General features: G+C 45.2%; 1 protein-coding gene and 1 non-coding gene across 2 annotated transcripts in view; both read right to left on the bottom strand.

The window, feature by feature from the left end:
* Window positions 1–11,808, bottom strand: part of dennd4a (DENN/MADD domain containing 4A) — a 123,956-nt gene extending 112,148 nt beyond the window's left edge. The window contains exons 1-3 of the mRNA XM_064990332.1: window positions 11,101–11,808; window positions 2,180–2,381; window positions 1,446–1,582 (exon numbers count right to left, since the gene is read on the bottom strand). Coding sequence (XP_064846404.1) covers window positions 1,446–1,582; window positions 2,180–2,371 — 329 coding nt within the window. The 5' untranslated portion in view covers window positions 2,372–2,381; window positions 11,101–11,808. The remainder of the gene's footprint in view (window positions 1–1,445; window positions 1,583–2,179; window positions 2,382–11,100) is intronic.
* Window positions 11,809–15,205: 3,397 nt separating this feature from the next.
* On the bottom strand, window positions 15,206–15,277 carry trnaq-cug (transfer RNA glutamine (anticodon CUG)). The gene has a single exon. It is a non-coding gene; the product is annotated as a tRNA-Gln (tRNA).
* Window positions 15,278–15,332: the final 55 nt, after the last annotated feature.

Here is a 15,332-nt window from a genome sequence, read left to right as displayed (position 1 = left end):
GGTCGCCATGACAGAGGCAGCACTGTACAGTAGGGGTCGCCATGACAGAGGCAGCACTGTACAGTAGGGGTCGCCATGACAGAGGCAGCACTGTACAGTAGGGGTCGCCATGACAGAGGCAGCACTGTACAGTAGGGGTCGCCCTGATAGAGGCAGCACTGTACAGTAGGGGTCGCCATGACAGAGGCAGCCCTGTACAGTAGGGGTCGCCATGATAGAGGCAGCACTGTACAGTAGGGGTCGCCCTGATAGAGGCAGCACTGTACAGTAGGGGTCGCCATGATAGAGGCAGCCCTGTACAGTAGGGGTCGCCATGATAGAGGCAGCCCTGTACAGTAGGGGTCGCCCTGATAGAGGCAGCCCTGTACAGTAGGGGTCGCCATGATAGAGGCAGCCCTGTACAGTAGGGGTTGCCATGACAGAGGCAGCACTGTACAGTAGGGGTCGCCATGACAGAGGCAGCACTGTAAGTAGGGGTCGCCCTGATAGAGGCAGCACTATACAGTAGGGGTCGCCATGATAGAGGCAGCACTGTACAGTAGGGGTCGCCATGATAGAGGGAAACGGCTTTTAGTCTGTTTACATAGTAAAACAATATCCCACAACGAGCCGTTTTCCTTTGAAACAATAATAGAGAAATGATCTCACTTACTCCTAAGCCCTAAGCACATCAGAGTTGAGCCTTGATTATGGTGAATCACGTTCGATAGACAGTGAAAGAAGATTACTGGACTACTGACCTAAGAAAGTATATATCTACTGACCTGGAGATGGGATTTAAGGTTGTTTTGTGAGATTATAGGCCAGTGACCCGGGGAAGAACTGGTCCTAGGTCAGATCTAATGGAAGAGGTGATTGAGTGCTGTAGTGTGTGTTTTGGGTAAGTGACAGCAGAAGCTCTGTTCCTAGACCCGTCTTAGGAAAAGGCCATTCGTGTAGTGGTGTGGGTGATTGGCCAGTAACTGTTCCTAGTTCAGTCCTAGGAGTCTGCTATAGGATTAGTGGTGTGAGTGACCGTTTAAGTACAGATCCTAGACCAGTCCTTATAGAAAAAGAGGGACTAGTGTTGTGCTGTGAATAACAGGATAAGTACTGATCCCAGACCAGTCCTTGGATGTTGTGATAGGATTAGTGGTGTGAGTGACCGTTTAAGTACAGATCCTAGACCAGTCCTTGGATGTTGTGATAGGATTAGTGTAGTGTTATAAGTCATAGGGAAATAACTGATTTCAGGTCAGTATTAGAAGAAACAGGGGATTAGTCTGCATCCCAAATAGCACCCTATACTGCACTATTTTTGACCAGGGCCCATAGGGATGCTATTTGGAATGCAGCTAGGGATTAGTGTAGTGTTTCTGTGAGTGACCATGTAAGAACTGTTCCTAGACCAGCATTTATCAAGGTAAGGAGTAGTGTAGTGTTGTGAGTAGCAAGAGATGACTGACCCCAGATCAATGAGAGGAGGTTTATCTCGACCTCTCTTGTAGCAGAGGTAGATCTGAGGCCCTCTGAGACTGGCTCCGTTCAGCTCTGCAGACAGACCAGACGGGGTGGACTCTAGGCAGGTGTAACCCTGAGGAACCTAGGAATAATTATACATAAAGACAAAACATCACAACGATACATTCATAGGGCAGGTGCGGGGTACATGGGATGTGTGGTCCTGTGTGGATCAGTTGGTGGAGTGGAGAACTTGCAAGGCCAAGGATTGTGAGTTCAATTCCTGCCTGGGCCACCATATGAAAACGTGTATGCAGATGTGACTGTAAGTCACTCTAGATGAAGAAGGGTGTCAGCTAAATGTCATAAATAATCCTCAGTTTAAATTGAAAAGCATAGAACCTTTGGGGACAACGTTTAATTTGCAGAGTGCTTTTCATTAAACGCAGAAATCACAAAGCTCTGTACATCAAAAACAACAATCACAAAGCTCTGTAAATCAAAAACAACTTTACAAATGCTTTATGAAGGCTGAAAGTTAGAGTTGAAACATACTGGTAACTTTCCCAAACCAGGTTTACCAGAAATCCTTGATGGAAGATCCCAGAATCAGGAGTGGATAAGTAGGAAGTCCAGAAACCAACCCAATCAGGATTTCTGGGAAACCTGGGAAATTTAACAAAATTTCTTTACCTCCCAAAAAGCTAAAAACTAAAAGGCTAGTAGTGTACTACTGTACCGCTTCCCCCAGTGAGGATATAACCACAGCTACGTCTGTGATGGGGGCCAGGGGCCGACCACCAGGGGCCGAGCGGGGAGAGCGACCAGGAACATCGTCCAGCTGCAGTTCCTCCTCTAAGGGCTTGGAGGAGTCAGTGAGCCCTGCTACCACAAAGTAGTCTGCTATGCGAGGACCTGTCTCCTCCATCATCAACCATGGGCTAAAGAGAGAGAGAGGGGAGGGGGTGAGAGAGCGAGAGAGAGTTCAGGTTAGTTTATTTAAAAATAAATACCGTATGAAATAATCTGTTACATGAGTGTTGAGGAAGCAACTCTAAAAATATAGTTTACCAAAGCTACCAACTACTTCCCACTGGTAGAATTAGAAACTACACTAAAGCTAACCTTGGGAGAAATGTAGTTTAGTTAAGGTCTAATTAGGCAGGTCTAATGCCGAAAAAATAAAGGAAATTATTGCCTACTTCACCCACATCATATTTTGTTTTTGCAGAAAACGTAAGTGTGTAGTTCCAGTAGTTAGCGACACCGCTACATGGTAAAACAGTAGTGTATAGCTCCAGTAGTTAGCTAAACCGCTACATGGTAAAACAGTAGTGTGTAGTTCCCGTAGTTAGCGACACCGCTACATGGTAAAACAGTAGTGTGTAGTTCCAGTAGTTAGCTACACCGCTACATGGTAAAACAGTAGTGCGTAGTTCCAGTAGTTAGCTACACCGCTACATGGTAAAACAGTAGTGTGTAGCTCCAGTAGTTAGCTAAACCGCTACATGATAAAACAGTAGTGTGTAGTTCCCGTAGTTAGCGACACCGCTACATGGTAAAACAGTAGTGTGTAGTTCCAGTAGTTAGCTAAACCGCTACATGATAAAACAGTAGTGTGTAGTTCCCGTAGTTAGCGACACCGCTACATGGTAAAACAGTAGTGTGTAGTTCCAGTAGTTAGCTAAACCGCTACATGATAAAACAGTAGTGTGTAGTTCCAGTAGTTAGCTACACCGCTACATGGTAAAACAGTAGTGTGTAGTTCCCGTAGTTAGCGACACCGCTACATGGTAAAACAGTAGTGTGTAGTTCCCGTAGTTAGCGACACCGCTACATGGTAAAACAGTAGTGTGTAGTTCCCGTAGTTAGCGACACCGCTACATGGTAAAACAGTAGTGTGTAGTTCCAGTAGTTAGCTAAACCGCTACATGATAAAACAGTAGTGTGTAGTTCCCGTAGTTAGCGACACCGCTACATGGTAAAACAGTAGTGTGTAGTTCCAGTAGTTAGCGACACCGCTACATGGTAAAACAGTAGTGTGTAGTTCCAGTAGTTAGCTACACCGCTACATGGTAAAACAGTAGAGTAGTTCCAGTAGTTAGCTACACCGCTACATGGTAAAACAGTAGTGTAGTTCCAGTAGTTAGCTACATGGTAAAACAGTAGTGTGTAGTTCCAGTAGTTAGCTACATGGTAAAACAGTAGTGTGTAGTTCCAGTAGTTAGCTACATGGTAAAACAGTAGTGTGTAGTTCCAGTAGTTAGCTACACCGCTACATGGTAAAACAGTAGTGTGTAGTTCCAGTAGTTAGCTACACCGCTACATGGTAAAACAGTAGTGTGTAGTTCCAGTAGTTAGCTACACCGCTACATGGTAAAACAGTAGTGTGTAGTTCCAGTAGTTAGCTACACCGCTACATGGTAAAACAGTAGTGTGTAGCTCCAGTAGTTAGCCACACCGCTACATGGTAAAACAGTAGTGTGTAGTTCCAGTAGTTAGCTACACCGCTACATGGTAAAACAGTAGTGTGTCGTTCCAGTAGTTAGCTACACCGCTACATGGTAAAACAGTAGTGTGTAGTTCCAGTAGTTAGCTACATGGTAAAACAGTAGTGTGTAGTTCCAGTAGTTAGCTACATGGTAAAACAGTAGTGTGTAGTTCCAGTAGTTAGCTACACCGCTACATGGTAAAACAGTAGTGTGTAGTTCCAGTAGTTAGCTACATGGTAAAAAGGTAATAAAACAATTACCTCCTCCCTCCAACTCCACCTCCCAACGCAGTCCCCCCCCTCCACTCCACCTCCCAACGCTGCCCCCCCCCTCCACTTCACCTCTCACGGCCTCCTCCCTCCCCTCCACCTCCCACTGCTGCCTCCTCCCTCCCCTCCACCTCCCACTGCTGCCTCCTCCCTCCCCCTCCACCTCCCTTTGCTGCCTCCCCCACTCCACTCCACCTCTCATTGCCTCCTCCCTCCCCTCCAACTCCCACTGCTGCCTCCCTCTCTCCCTCCCCTCCACTCCCTCAACTCCACCTCCCACTGCTGCCTCCTCCCCCTCCACCTCCCTTTGCTGCCTCCTCCCCCTCCCCTCCATCTCCCAATGCTGCCTCCTCCCCCTCCACCTCCCTTTGCTGCCTCCCTCCCTCCCCTCCCCTCCACTCCCTCCACTCCCACTGCTGCCCCCCCCCCCCCCACCGCAGTATGAAAGATCACAACTGAGCCACTTAGAAACTCCCCAGAATGCAATTTTTCAGAAATGTCCACATCCATCAGGGAGCAGGCTGAGGCTCTTTCATCAATAAGCAGTGTGGAGGCCAACTACTCACAACGGATTTCCTCCTGAACCATCCGCATCCAAAACAGAAATGTGTCTGACGTACGTGAGCAGAGCAATTTAGGGTTGAAATCAGACCAGAAAGAGGAACTTCCTGGTTGTCATGAAGACTTTGTGACTGATTTCCTGTGAAGTATTGCATGATTTCCTGATGTAGTGATTCATAAAAGTAGCATCCTCTGAATTAAAGTCCCCCTATTTCATGTCCCCCCACCCCCCCCCCCCACCACCCCACCACCACCAACCACCATCCATGACAACCCTGAGTCACATCCCACTGTCACAAAGATTTATACTGAACAAAAATATAACGCAACGTGCAACAATTTACAGACATACAGATCGATAAGGAAATCAGTCAATTGAAATCAATTCATTAAGCCCAAATCTATGGATTTCACAAGACTGGGAACACAGATATGCATCTGTTGGTCACAGATACCTTGAAAATAAAAGGTAGGGGCGTGGATCAGAAAACCAGTCAGTATCTGGTGTGATCAGAGAACCAGTCAGTATCTGGTGTGATCAGAAAACCAGTCAGTATCTGGTGTGATCAGAAAACCAGTCAGTATCTGGTGTGACCAGAAAACCAGTCAGTATCTGGTGTGATCAGAAAACCAGTCAGTATCTGGTGTGATCAGAAAACCAGTCAGTATCTGGTGTGATCAGAAAACCAGTCAGCATCTGTTGTGATCAGATAACCAGTCAGTATCTGGTGTGATCAGAAAACCAGTCAGTATCTGGTGTGGATCAGAAAACCAGTCAGTATCTGGTGTGACCATTTGCCTCATGCAGCGCGACACATCTCCTTCACATAGAGTTGATCAGGCAGTTGCTTGTGGCCTGTGGAATGTTGTCCCACTCCTCTTCAATGGCTGTACGAAGTTGCTGGATATTGGCGGGAATTGGAACAAGCTGTTGTACACGTCGATCCAGAGTATCCAAAACATGCTGAATGGGTGACGTCTGGGAAATATGCAGGCCATGAGACATTTACAGCTTCCAGGAATTGTGCACAGAGCCTTGCGACATGGGGCCGTGCACTATGATGCTGTAACATGAGTTGATGGCAGCAGATGAATGACACAACAATGATCTTGTTGATCAAATCAAATCAAATTTATTTATATAGCCCTTCGTACATCAGCTGATATCTCAAAGTGCTGTACAGAAACCCAGCCTAAAACCCCAAACAGCAAGCAATGCAGGTGTAGAAGCACGGTGGCTAGGAAAAACTCCCTAGAAAAGCCAAAACCTAGGAAGAAACCTAGAGAGGAACCAGGCTATGTGGGGTGGCCAGTCCTCTTCTGGCTGTGCCGGGTAGAGATTATAACAGAACATGGCCAAGATGTTCAAATGTTCATAAATGACCAGCATGGTCGAATAATAATAAGGCAGAACAGTTGAAACTGGAGCAGCAGCACGGCCAGGTGGACTGGGGACAGCAAGGAGTCATCATGTCAAGTAGTCCTGGGGCATGGTCCTAGGGCTCAGGTTGATCTCAGGATCTTGTCACAGTATCTCTATGCATTCAAACTGCCATTGATAAAATGCAATTGCGTTTGTTGTCCGTAGCTTACGCCTGCCCATATCATAACCCCACCACCATGGGACACTCTGTTCACAACGTTGACATCAACAAACATCTCGCCCACACGGCGCAATACACACTGTCTGCCATCTGCCCGGTACAGTTGAAACCGGGATTCATCGGTGAAGAGCACACTTCTCCAGAGGCCATCGAAGGTGAGCATTTCCTCTCTGAAGTCTGTTATGACGCTGAACTGCAGTCAGGTCACGACCCTGGTGGGGACAACGAGCACGCACATGAGCTTCCCTGAGACTGTTTCTGACAGTTTGTCCAGGCTAACTACTAAGCACCCATCCCTACCCTAATCTCAGAAGCACCCATCTCTAATCTCAGAAGCACCCATCCCTACCCTAATCTCAGAAGCACCCATCTCTACCCCTAATCTCAGAAGCACCCATCTCTACCCCTAATCTCAGAAGCACCCATCCCTACCCTAATCTCAGAAGCACCCATCTCTACCCTAATCTCAGAAGCACCCATCCCTACCCTAATCTCAGAAGCACCCATTCCTAGCCCTAATCTCAGAAGCACCCATCTCTACCCCTAATCTCAGAAGCACTAATCTCTACCCCTAATCTCAGAAGCACCCATCTCTACCCCTAATCTCAGAAGCACCCATCCCTAATCTCAGAAGCACCCATCCCTACCCCTAATCTCAGAAGCACCCATCTCTACCCCTAATCTCAGAAGCACCCATCTCTACCCCTAATCTCAGAAGCACCCATCCCTACCCCTAATCTCAGAAGCACCCATCTCTACCCCTAATCTCAGAAGCACCCATCCCTACCCCTAATCTCAGAAGCACCCATCTCTACCCCTAATCTCAGAAGCACCCATCCCTACCCCCAATCTCAGAAGCACCCATCCCTACCCCTAATCTCAGAAGCACCCATCCCTACCCCTAATCTCAGAAGCACCCATCTCTACTCCTAATCTCAGAAGCACCCATCCCTACCCTAATCTCAGAAGCACCCATCTCTACCCCTAATCTCAGAAGCACCCATCTCTACCCCTAATCTCAGAAGCACCCATCTCTACCCCTAATCTCAGAAGCACCCATCTCTACCCCTAATCTCAGAAGCACTAATCCCTACCCTAATCTCAGAAGCACTAATCTCTACCCCTAATCTCAGAAGCACCCAGCTCTACCCTTAATCTCAGAGGCTCCCATTCATACCCCTAATCTCAGAAGCACCCATCTCTAGCCCAATCTCAGAAGCACCCATCTCTACCCTAATCTCAGAGGCTCCCATCCCTACCCCTAATCTCAGAAGCACCCATCTCTACCCCTAATCTCAGAGGCTCCCATCTCTACCCCTAATCTCAGAAGCACCCATCCCTACCCCTAATCTCAGAAGCACCCATCCCTACCCCTAATCTCAGAAGCACCCATCTCTACCCCTAATCTGCAGAAGCACCCATCTGCAGAAGCACTATCCCTACCCCTAATCTCAGAAGCACTAATCTCTACCCCTAATCTCAGAAGCACTAATCCCTACCCCTAATCTCAGAAGAACTCATCCCTACCCCTAATCTCAGAAGCACTAATCCCTACCCCTAATCTCAGAAGCACTAATCCCTACCCCTAATCTCAGAAGCACTAATCCCTACCCCTAATCTCAGAAGCACCCATCCCTACCCCTAATCTCAGAAGCACCCATCTCTACCCCTAATCTGCAGAAGCACCCATCTGCAGAAGCACTATCCCTACCCCTAATCTCAGAAGCACTAATCTCTACCCCTAATCTCAGAAGCACTAATCCCTACCCCTAATCTCAGAAGAACTCATCCCTACCCCTAATCTCAGAAGCACTAATCCCTACCCCTAATCTCAGAAGCACTAATCCCTACCCCTAATCTCAGAAGCACTAATCCCTACCCCTAATCTCAGAAGCACTAATCCCTACCCCTAATCCCAGAAGCACTAATCCCTACCCCTAATCTCAGAAGCACTAATCCCTACCCCTAATCTCAGAAGCACTAATCCCTACCCCTAATCTCAGAAGCACTAATCTCTACCCCTAATCTCAGAAGCACTAATCCCTACCCCTAATCCCAGAAGCACTAATCCCTACCCCTAATCTCAGACACACTAATCCCTACCCCTAATCTCAGAAGCACTAATCCCTACCCCTAATCTCAGACACACTAATCCTTACCCCTAATCTCAGAAGCACTAATCCCTACCCCTAATCTCAGAAGCACAAATCTCTACCCCTAATCTCAGAAGCACTAATCTCTACCCCTAATCTCAGAAGCACTAATCCCTAATCTCAGAAGCACTAATCTCTACCCCTAATCTCAGAAGCACTAATCCCTATCCCTAATCTGCAGAACCAATGATAAATCTGTCGTATGAGACTAACACATAATAAAAGTCAGGGATCTCTGACTGATGGAGTTGAATTGAGTTGAATGACAGTGAACAGGGCATCCCAGCTATCTGTACCAGTGGTCTGGAGGCTGCATCAGCAATAGAAATAGAATGACTAGAATGAACATTCCTATTCATCTCAACCTGATGTGATGGGTGAACCAGTCACCATACTGTCAAATTGCGGTGTTTTTAGGTCCCCTTTTTAGTAATTTACATTCTACTAATCTCTGCACTTTGAACCAAATTATCAATGTTTAAAAAGTGTGACAAGAGACTATCGTTCTAATCATTGTACGTCCATGGCAGTACCAGAGCTGTGCCCCGGAGCCTGGACTATAGGGACTCCTGTAAACACCAGGAAGGGCAGCAGGGGTGTAGGGAACAGGCCGATCTGAGAGGGAGGGAACAACAAAACATTCCAATATGTAGCATCTGGTCCCTCTTAGCCATGAAGCTATGTAGGCAGGTAGGCAGACAGATAGGTAGACAGGCAAGCAGAAAGACCTCAGGCATACAGACAGACAGACAGACAGACAGACAGACAGACAGGTAGGTAGACAGGCAAGCAGAAAGACCTCAGGCATACAGACAGACAGACAGACAGACAGACAGACAGACAGACAGACAGACAGACGCCAGGTAGGCAGACAGATAGGTAGACAGGCAAGCAGAAAGACCTCAGGCATACAGACAGACAGACAGACAGACAGACAGACAGACAGACAGACGCCAGGTAGGCAGACAGATAGGTAGACAGGCAAGCAGAAAGACCTCAGGCATACAGACAGACAGACAGACAGACAGACAGACAGCAGCCAGGTAGGTAGACAGGCAAGCAGAAAGACCTCAGGCATACAGACAGAAAGACAGACAGACAGACAGACGCCAGGTAGGTAGACAGGCAAGCAGAAAGACCTCAGGCATACAGACAGACAGACAGACAGACAGACAGACAGACAGACAGACAGACAGACAGACAGACAGACGACAGGTAGGCAGACAAACAGACAGACAGACAGACAGACAGACAGACAGACAGACAGACAGACAGACAGACAGATTCCAGGTCGGCAGACAGATAGGTAGACAGGCAAGCAGAAAGACCTCAGGCATACAGACAGACAGACAGACAGACAGACAGACAGACAGACAGACAGACGCCAGGTCGGCAGACAGATAGGTAGACAGGCAAGCAGATTGACAGGCAAGCAGACAGACAGACAGACAGACAGACAGACAGACAGACAGACAGACAGACAGACAGACAGACAGACAGACAGACAGCAGCCAGGTAGGTAGACAGATAGGTAGACAGGCAAGCAGATTGACCAGGCAAGCAGACAGACCTCAGTTACATCTCAGGCATACAGACAGACAGACAGACAGACAGACAGACAGACAGACAGACAGACAGACAGACAGACAGACAGATTCCAGGTCGGCAGACAGATAGGTAGACAGGCAAGCAGACAGACCTCAGTTACATCTCAGGCATACCACATAACATGCAGTGGAATCCTGGAATACTTGTTGGGGGAGAAAGACCCAAATGTGTCTGTAATTAATCCTACTGGGTGATAAAACCTAACTGTTTTCCCTGGAAGCTTTCGTAACATTGTGGTTGAATATGAATTCTGGGACTGCCACAACAGATTACTACAGGCAGACTAAAGACATCCGTTTGACAGTGGAGTGATGGAGCACCAAAATCACAAGGCACGGGTGAACCAAGTTCTTAATAATTAGGCCTACCATCAATCAAAAACAAATAAGCTGGACATAATTATAACCAATTATTACATATATAACTTAATTTTAATTGTAAAATGATGTGTTAGTTTGTCTAATAAGTTGTCTTCATAATGTATTAGAGGACCAGAAAGGAGTGATGGGTTGCTACAAAAGTAGCCTATCCCTGTCGGCCCTGATACAAGGTATCCCCATACTAGTAAACAGAGTACACAAAACACGATGCCTCATAACAGTGGTGCCAGTGCCTGACACTCTGTCCAAAAAGGGTACGGAGTTCGTTCATTCATTGATGGGTATGTATCACGGTGTGATTTTACCCAGTGACACCCGAGAACACTATAACAGGGATGACATGATAATCGAAATGTATGCACAGCCCACATCAAAACAGGACCCATTTAATTTACAACAACATCAGTGATCGATGCTTAGACATAATCAATATATAAGACAAGCATAGAGAACACATCGTTTCAGACGAAAATATATATATAAATAAAATATAGCCTACAGAAGAGATTATCTCTAGAAATCAATATGTTACAGCGGTCAAAAAAACATGCATGTTCATCCAATGAAGTGATGATGAACCTCTACTCACATACCAGGATCACACGACGATTGTTGTCAAACGCTTACTGAGCTGGACACTGTTTTTCTATCAAAATAAACCTACAATTTTAACGACAATTTATTCGCCATTTGTGTTGAATTATTTTCCCTTCTGTCGTATAAGAAATGAATAGTGTGTCTCGGGTCGACCAAAAATAATACGCATCCAAGGAAATAAATACACTTGCGCTTTATCCCAGACCCGTTATCCACGTGACCGCTCACAATTCACATGAACGCGCACGGACGTCATTGGTGACACGGAGGAAGATGGACGAGTACGAGGATTATCATGCATCTCTTTAGTTCAACATGCAGCCGCATATACGGTGCAGTTGCTGATTGGTACATCATTCATATTTTCAATGACAATGTCATAATTTGGCACAATCTAGAACTCAAATTGTAAGAACAACAACCAACAATCCCGCTACGACCTGCTGTTGTAATTCCCTTGTGAGAAGGCAGTGTCGATGCAAAATAATGTTGTACAAAAATGTCTAGAGAGGAGTTCGTAACGAGAGAGATAAATAATATGGAGAATATTAGCTTTCAATCGAGCTACGTTTGCTCCTGCTTCACCACATTAATGACGGGAAAGAAACGCGAAACTGACACCTGTCGTCATTCCTCGCACATTACGCTGATCATCATGACTATTATAATTTATGTTCGTTTCAGTTATATTATTTACCCCTCCTCTATCTTATTAAAGAGATGGAGTCCAGACAGGCTACTCTAGGAAACGTTATATTCAGGCCTAATGCTAAAATAATATGTAATTAATTGACAAGGACAGTTTGAAGGGGAGGGTGTGGGAGAACTATAGTATTACTAGAGACGTTACTTATGCCATTATTATCCCAGCATGCTCCTGGATCCAGGGGAAGATTTGTACTGGATTACTTTTTCTAAACTGACCTCATGTTTTTTATTTATTTTTATTGAATTGGTGGTTTTTATTCCAGGATTGAAGAAAATTCAACATCGTGTCCATAAGATAAAAGGCTACACGGAACCACGTGCTTGGCAGACAAATGTTTAGGTGTTCCATTATTATAATTTTTAAAGTGATATAATTCGATCGTAGTCATTATTTTAGCAACCGCGTTAGACAGCAAATGACAGGAGTGGACTGTAATAATAGCCTGGTTACTGTCTCCTTTCAGCTATCTCTTTAGGTCTATTCACTGCCTCACATTTAAAACAATTTAAGTTAATTTCGCAAATTTCCATTAGAACATTTTTCCATTATAAAGACGTGTGATAGAGGTTGTGACTGAGTGTTTTATATTATTTTAAAAGCGGCGCTCTACTGCATCCCTGTGGTTATTATTATTGGGGCGGCAGGTAGCCTAGTGGCAACAAGCTGACATGGTACAAATCTGTCGTTCTGCCCCTGAACAAGGCAGTTAACCCACTGTTCCTAGGCCGTCATTGTAAATATGAATTTGTTCTTAACTGACTTTCCTAGTTAAATAAAATACTGGCTAGTGGACACGTTTTTTTACTACAGTATTTAATTTTGGCAGTGTTCATATTGCCATGACATTCTCTTTCTATTAATATTTTGTATTTTAAATGTAATCTTTATTTAAATAGGCAAGTCAGTTAAGAACAAATTCTTACATCACAACAGCTTCAGCATTACGAGATTTCTATTCGATAAAATAAACCTCAGATAAGATAAGCAATTCATTTTTGTTGTTTGACCAAATTCGGCTCATTGCAAAAAAACTCCTTTCTAGGTGGACAAAGCAACGCAATAACGCCACCTGCTGGAGAGAGAGGTAATTTCACCGTGTTGGGCCTCTCTCCCTCTTTGACTAATGGTGTGTTGATGACAACTGGGACCACGGGAAAATACGATTACAAATCAAGACGTGAGTCATCAGGTCGGAAAATCGGAGCTGTTGAAAGAGGCCCAAGTTCCCACACACACGTCTGTTTCATTTTTCCCATTGGCAGCTCGCTTTTTCACAGTTCCCAGTTGTTTTCTTCTTCTTCGTTGGGATTGGTTTGGCAGGTTTACTCCCGAGTGACTCAGTGGTCTAAGATACTGCATCTCAGGGCAAGATGCGTCACTGCAGTACCTGGTTTGAATATTTAACTAGGCAAATCAGTTAAGAACAATTTCTTATTTACAATGACCTGCGGGGATAGGGGCTGGGATTAAAAATAAATTAAATATAAATATAGGATAAAACACACATCACAACAAGACATACAGCACAATACTACATAAAGAGAGACCTAAGACAACAACAAAGCAAGGCAGCAACACATGACAACACAACCTAACAACAACATGGTAGCAACACAAATTATGGTACAAACATTATTGGGCGCAGACAACAGCACAAAGGGTAAGAAGGTAGAGACAACAATACATCACGCAAAGCAGCCACAACTGTCAGTAAGAGTGTCCATGATTGAGTCTTTGAATGAAGAGATAAAACTGTCCAGTTTGTTGCAGCTCGTAAACTTCTTTGTTTTTTTCCTCGCTCTACTTTTTTCATTCAAGTTTTTCACACCGGACGCTTAATTTGGACATGGTTCTACAGGACCTCCACCAGCCAAAAAAACAATGTAGTAACATAAACACTGCCATCCAATTGCAGTCGCTGTACTCATAATATACAGGAGAACGATCGCCTTATGGTGAGGATAGCCGTGCTGCAAGCCCAGCTTCAGACGCAATCGTTAGGAAGGGTCATTTCAGTGTAGGAAAGGATGACACAGTGTCGGTGCCACCAGTAAGTACAGATAGTAGTATAAATCTCGCCGCACGGTCCCCGCAGCCGGATAACTTTCTCATGGCTTCTGGAAAGAAATGCTGTCGGGATGCTCAACTGGTGTCACTCATTCAGCCGACAGAAACTTTCAACCAGTTCTCCACATTAAGCAACGAGTCGGAGTCAAAGGCCGAGCCGTCTCTGGTCTCTCCTCCACCCGTTACAGGGTCTGAGCCACCGAAGCCTCCCACCATTAACTCTGAAAAATTGAAAACACATTTGACCCCATAGGGCCAACTGTAAAGTTTGGTGGAAGAGGAATAATGGTCTTGCGCTGGAAGAAGAATTTGATTGGCCTGCAGAGCCCTGACCTCAACCCCATCAAACACATTTGGGATGAATTGGAACGCCACCTGCGAGCCAGGCCTAATCGCCCAACATCAGTGCCCCGACCTCACTAATGATCTTGTGGCTGAATGGAAACAAGTTCCTGCAGCAATATTCCAGCATCTAGTGGAAAGCCCTTCCCAGAAGAGTAGAGGCTGTTATAGCAGCAAAGGGGGACCAACTAGTGGTTAGAGCGTTGGACTAGCAACTAGGTTGCAAGTTGGACTAGGTTGCAAGTTCAAAGTTGCAAGTTCAAAGTTGCAAGTTCAAACCCCCGAACTGACAAGGTACAAATCTGTCTTTCTGCCCCTGAACAGGCAGTTAACCCACTGTTCCCAGGCCGTCATTCAAAATAAGAATTTGTTCTTAACTGACTTGCCTAGTAAATAAAGGTAAAATAAAAAAGAGGAAATGATTGTAATCAGAAATAAGTCCGTCAATCAGCATGTTTCTCCGCTATCGTATCAGTGGGGCAGCTGAGCATAGCAGCTGACTGGAGGCGAACTGCAATGACTTGTGACAGAAGAAAAGCTGCTAAATGAAAACTCATAGTAATGTAAACATTAGCTCTACTCGTTACAGTAGTTTGGTAGAGCTAGGTTTTGTTGGAAGATTCAACACGAATCTTGGTTAACAGCATCGTTTCAGTCAAAGATCATTTCAGTAACTGGCTCGAGTCGGAAATATCCGATTTGCGGATTTGTTAAACCCGGCTCATGTTTAACTCTAACCAGTTAGCATGTCACACTTTTCCGAGTTTCCTAGTTCAGACAAGCACTTGAACACAGCATAAAACAATGCAAATGAGGCATTTAGATTCTTCAAGAATCAATGGGTACATATTAATTGATAAATCTACAAAATAAATGGATGTAGCAACTGCAGACTACCCCTATAAACTGAAAAATACATCTACTCCTTATGATCGAGAAGTCTGCAACTGTCTTGATCCACAGCTAAGAAAATCAAAAAACACAGGTCCTACCGAGATTTGAACTCGGATCGCAGGATTCAGAGTCCTGAGTGCTAACCATTACACCATAGAACCATGTTGTTCTGAGATGCATATAACGTATTAGTATGTATTACACAGATTATTTCTC

The sequence above is a fragment of the Oncorhynchus masou genome, chromosome 15, assembly GCF_036934945.1.
Source record: "Oncorhynchus masou masou isolate Uvic2021 chromosome 15, UVic_Omas_1.1, whole genome shotgun sequence".
NCBI lineage: Eukaryota > Metazoa > Chordata > Actinopteri > Salmoniformes > Salmonidae > Oncorhynchus > Oncorhynchus masou.
Note: the sequence above shows the minus strand (reverse complement) of the source record. Positions and strands in the feature narration are given on the sequence as shown.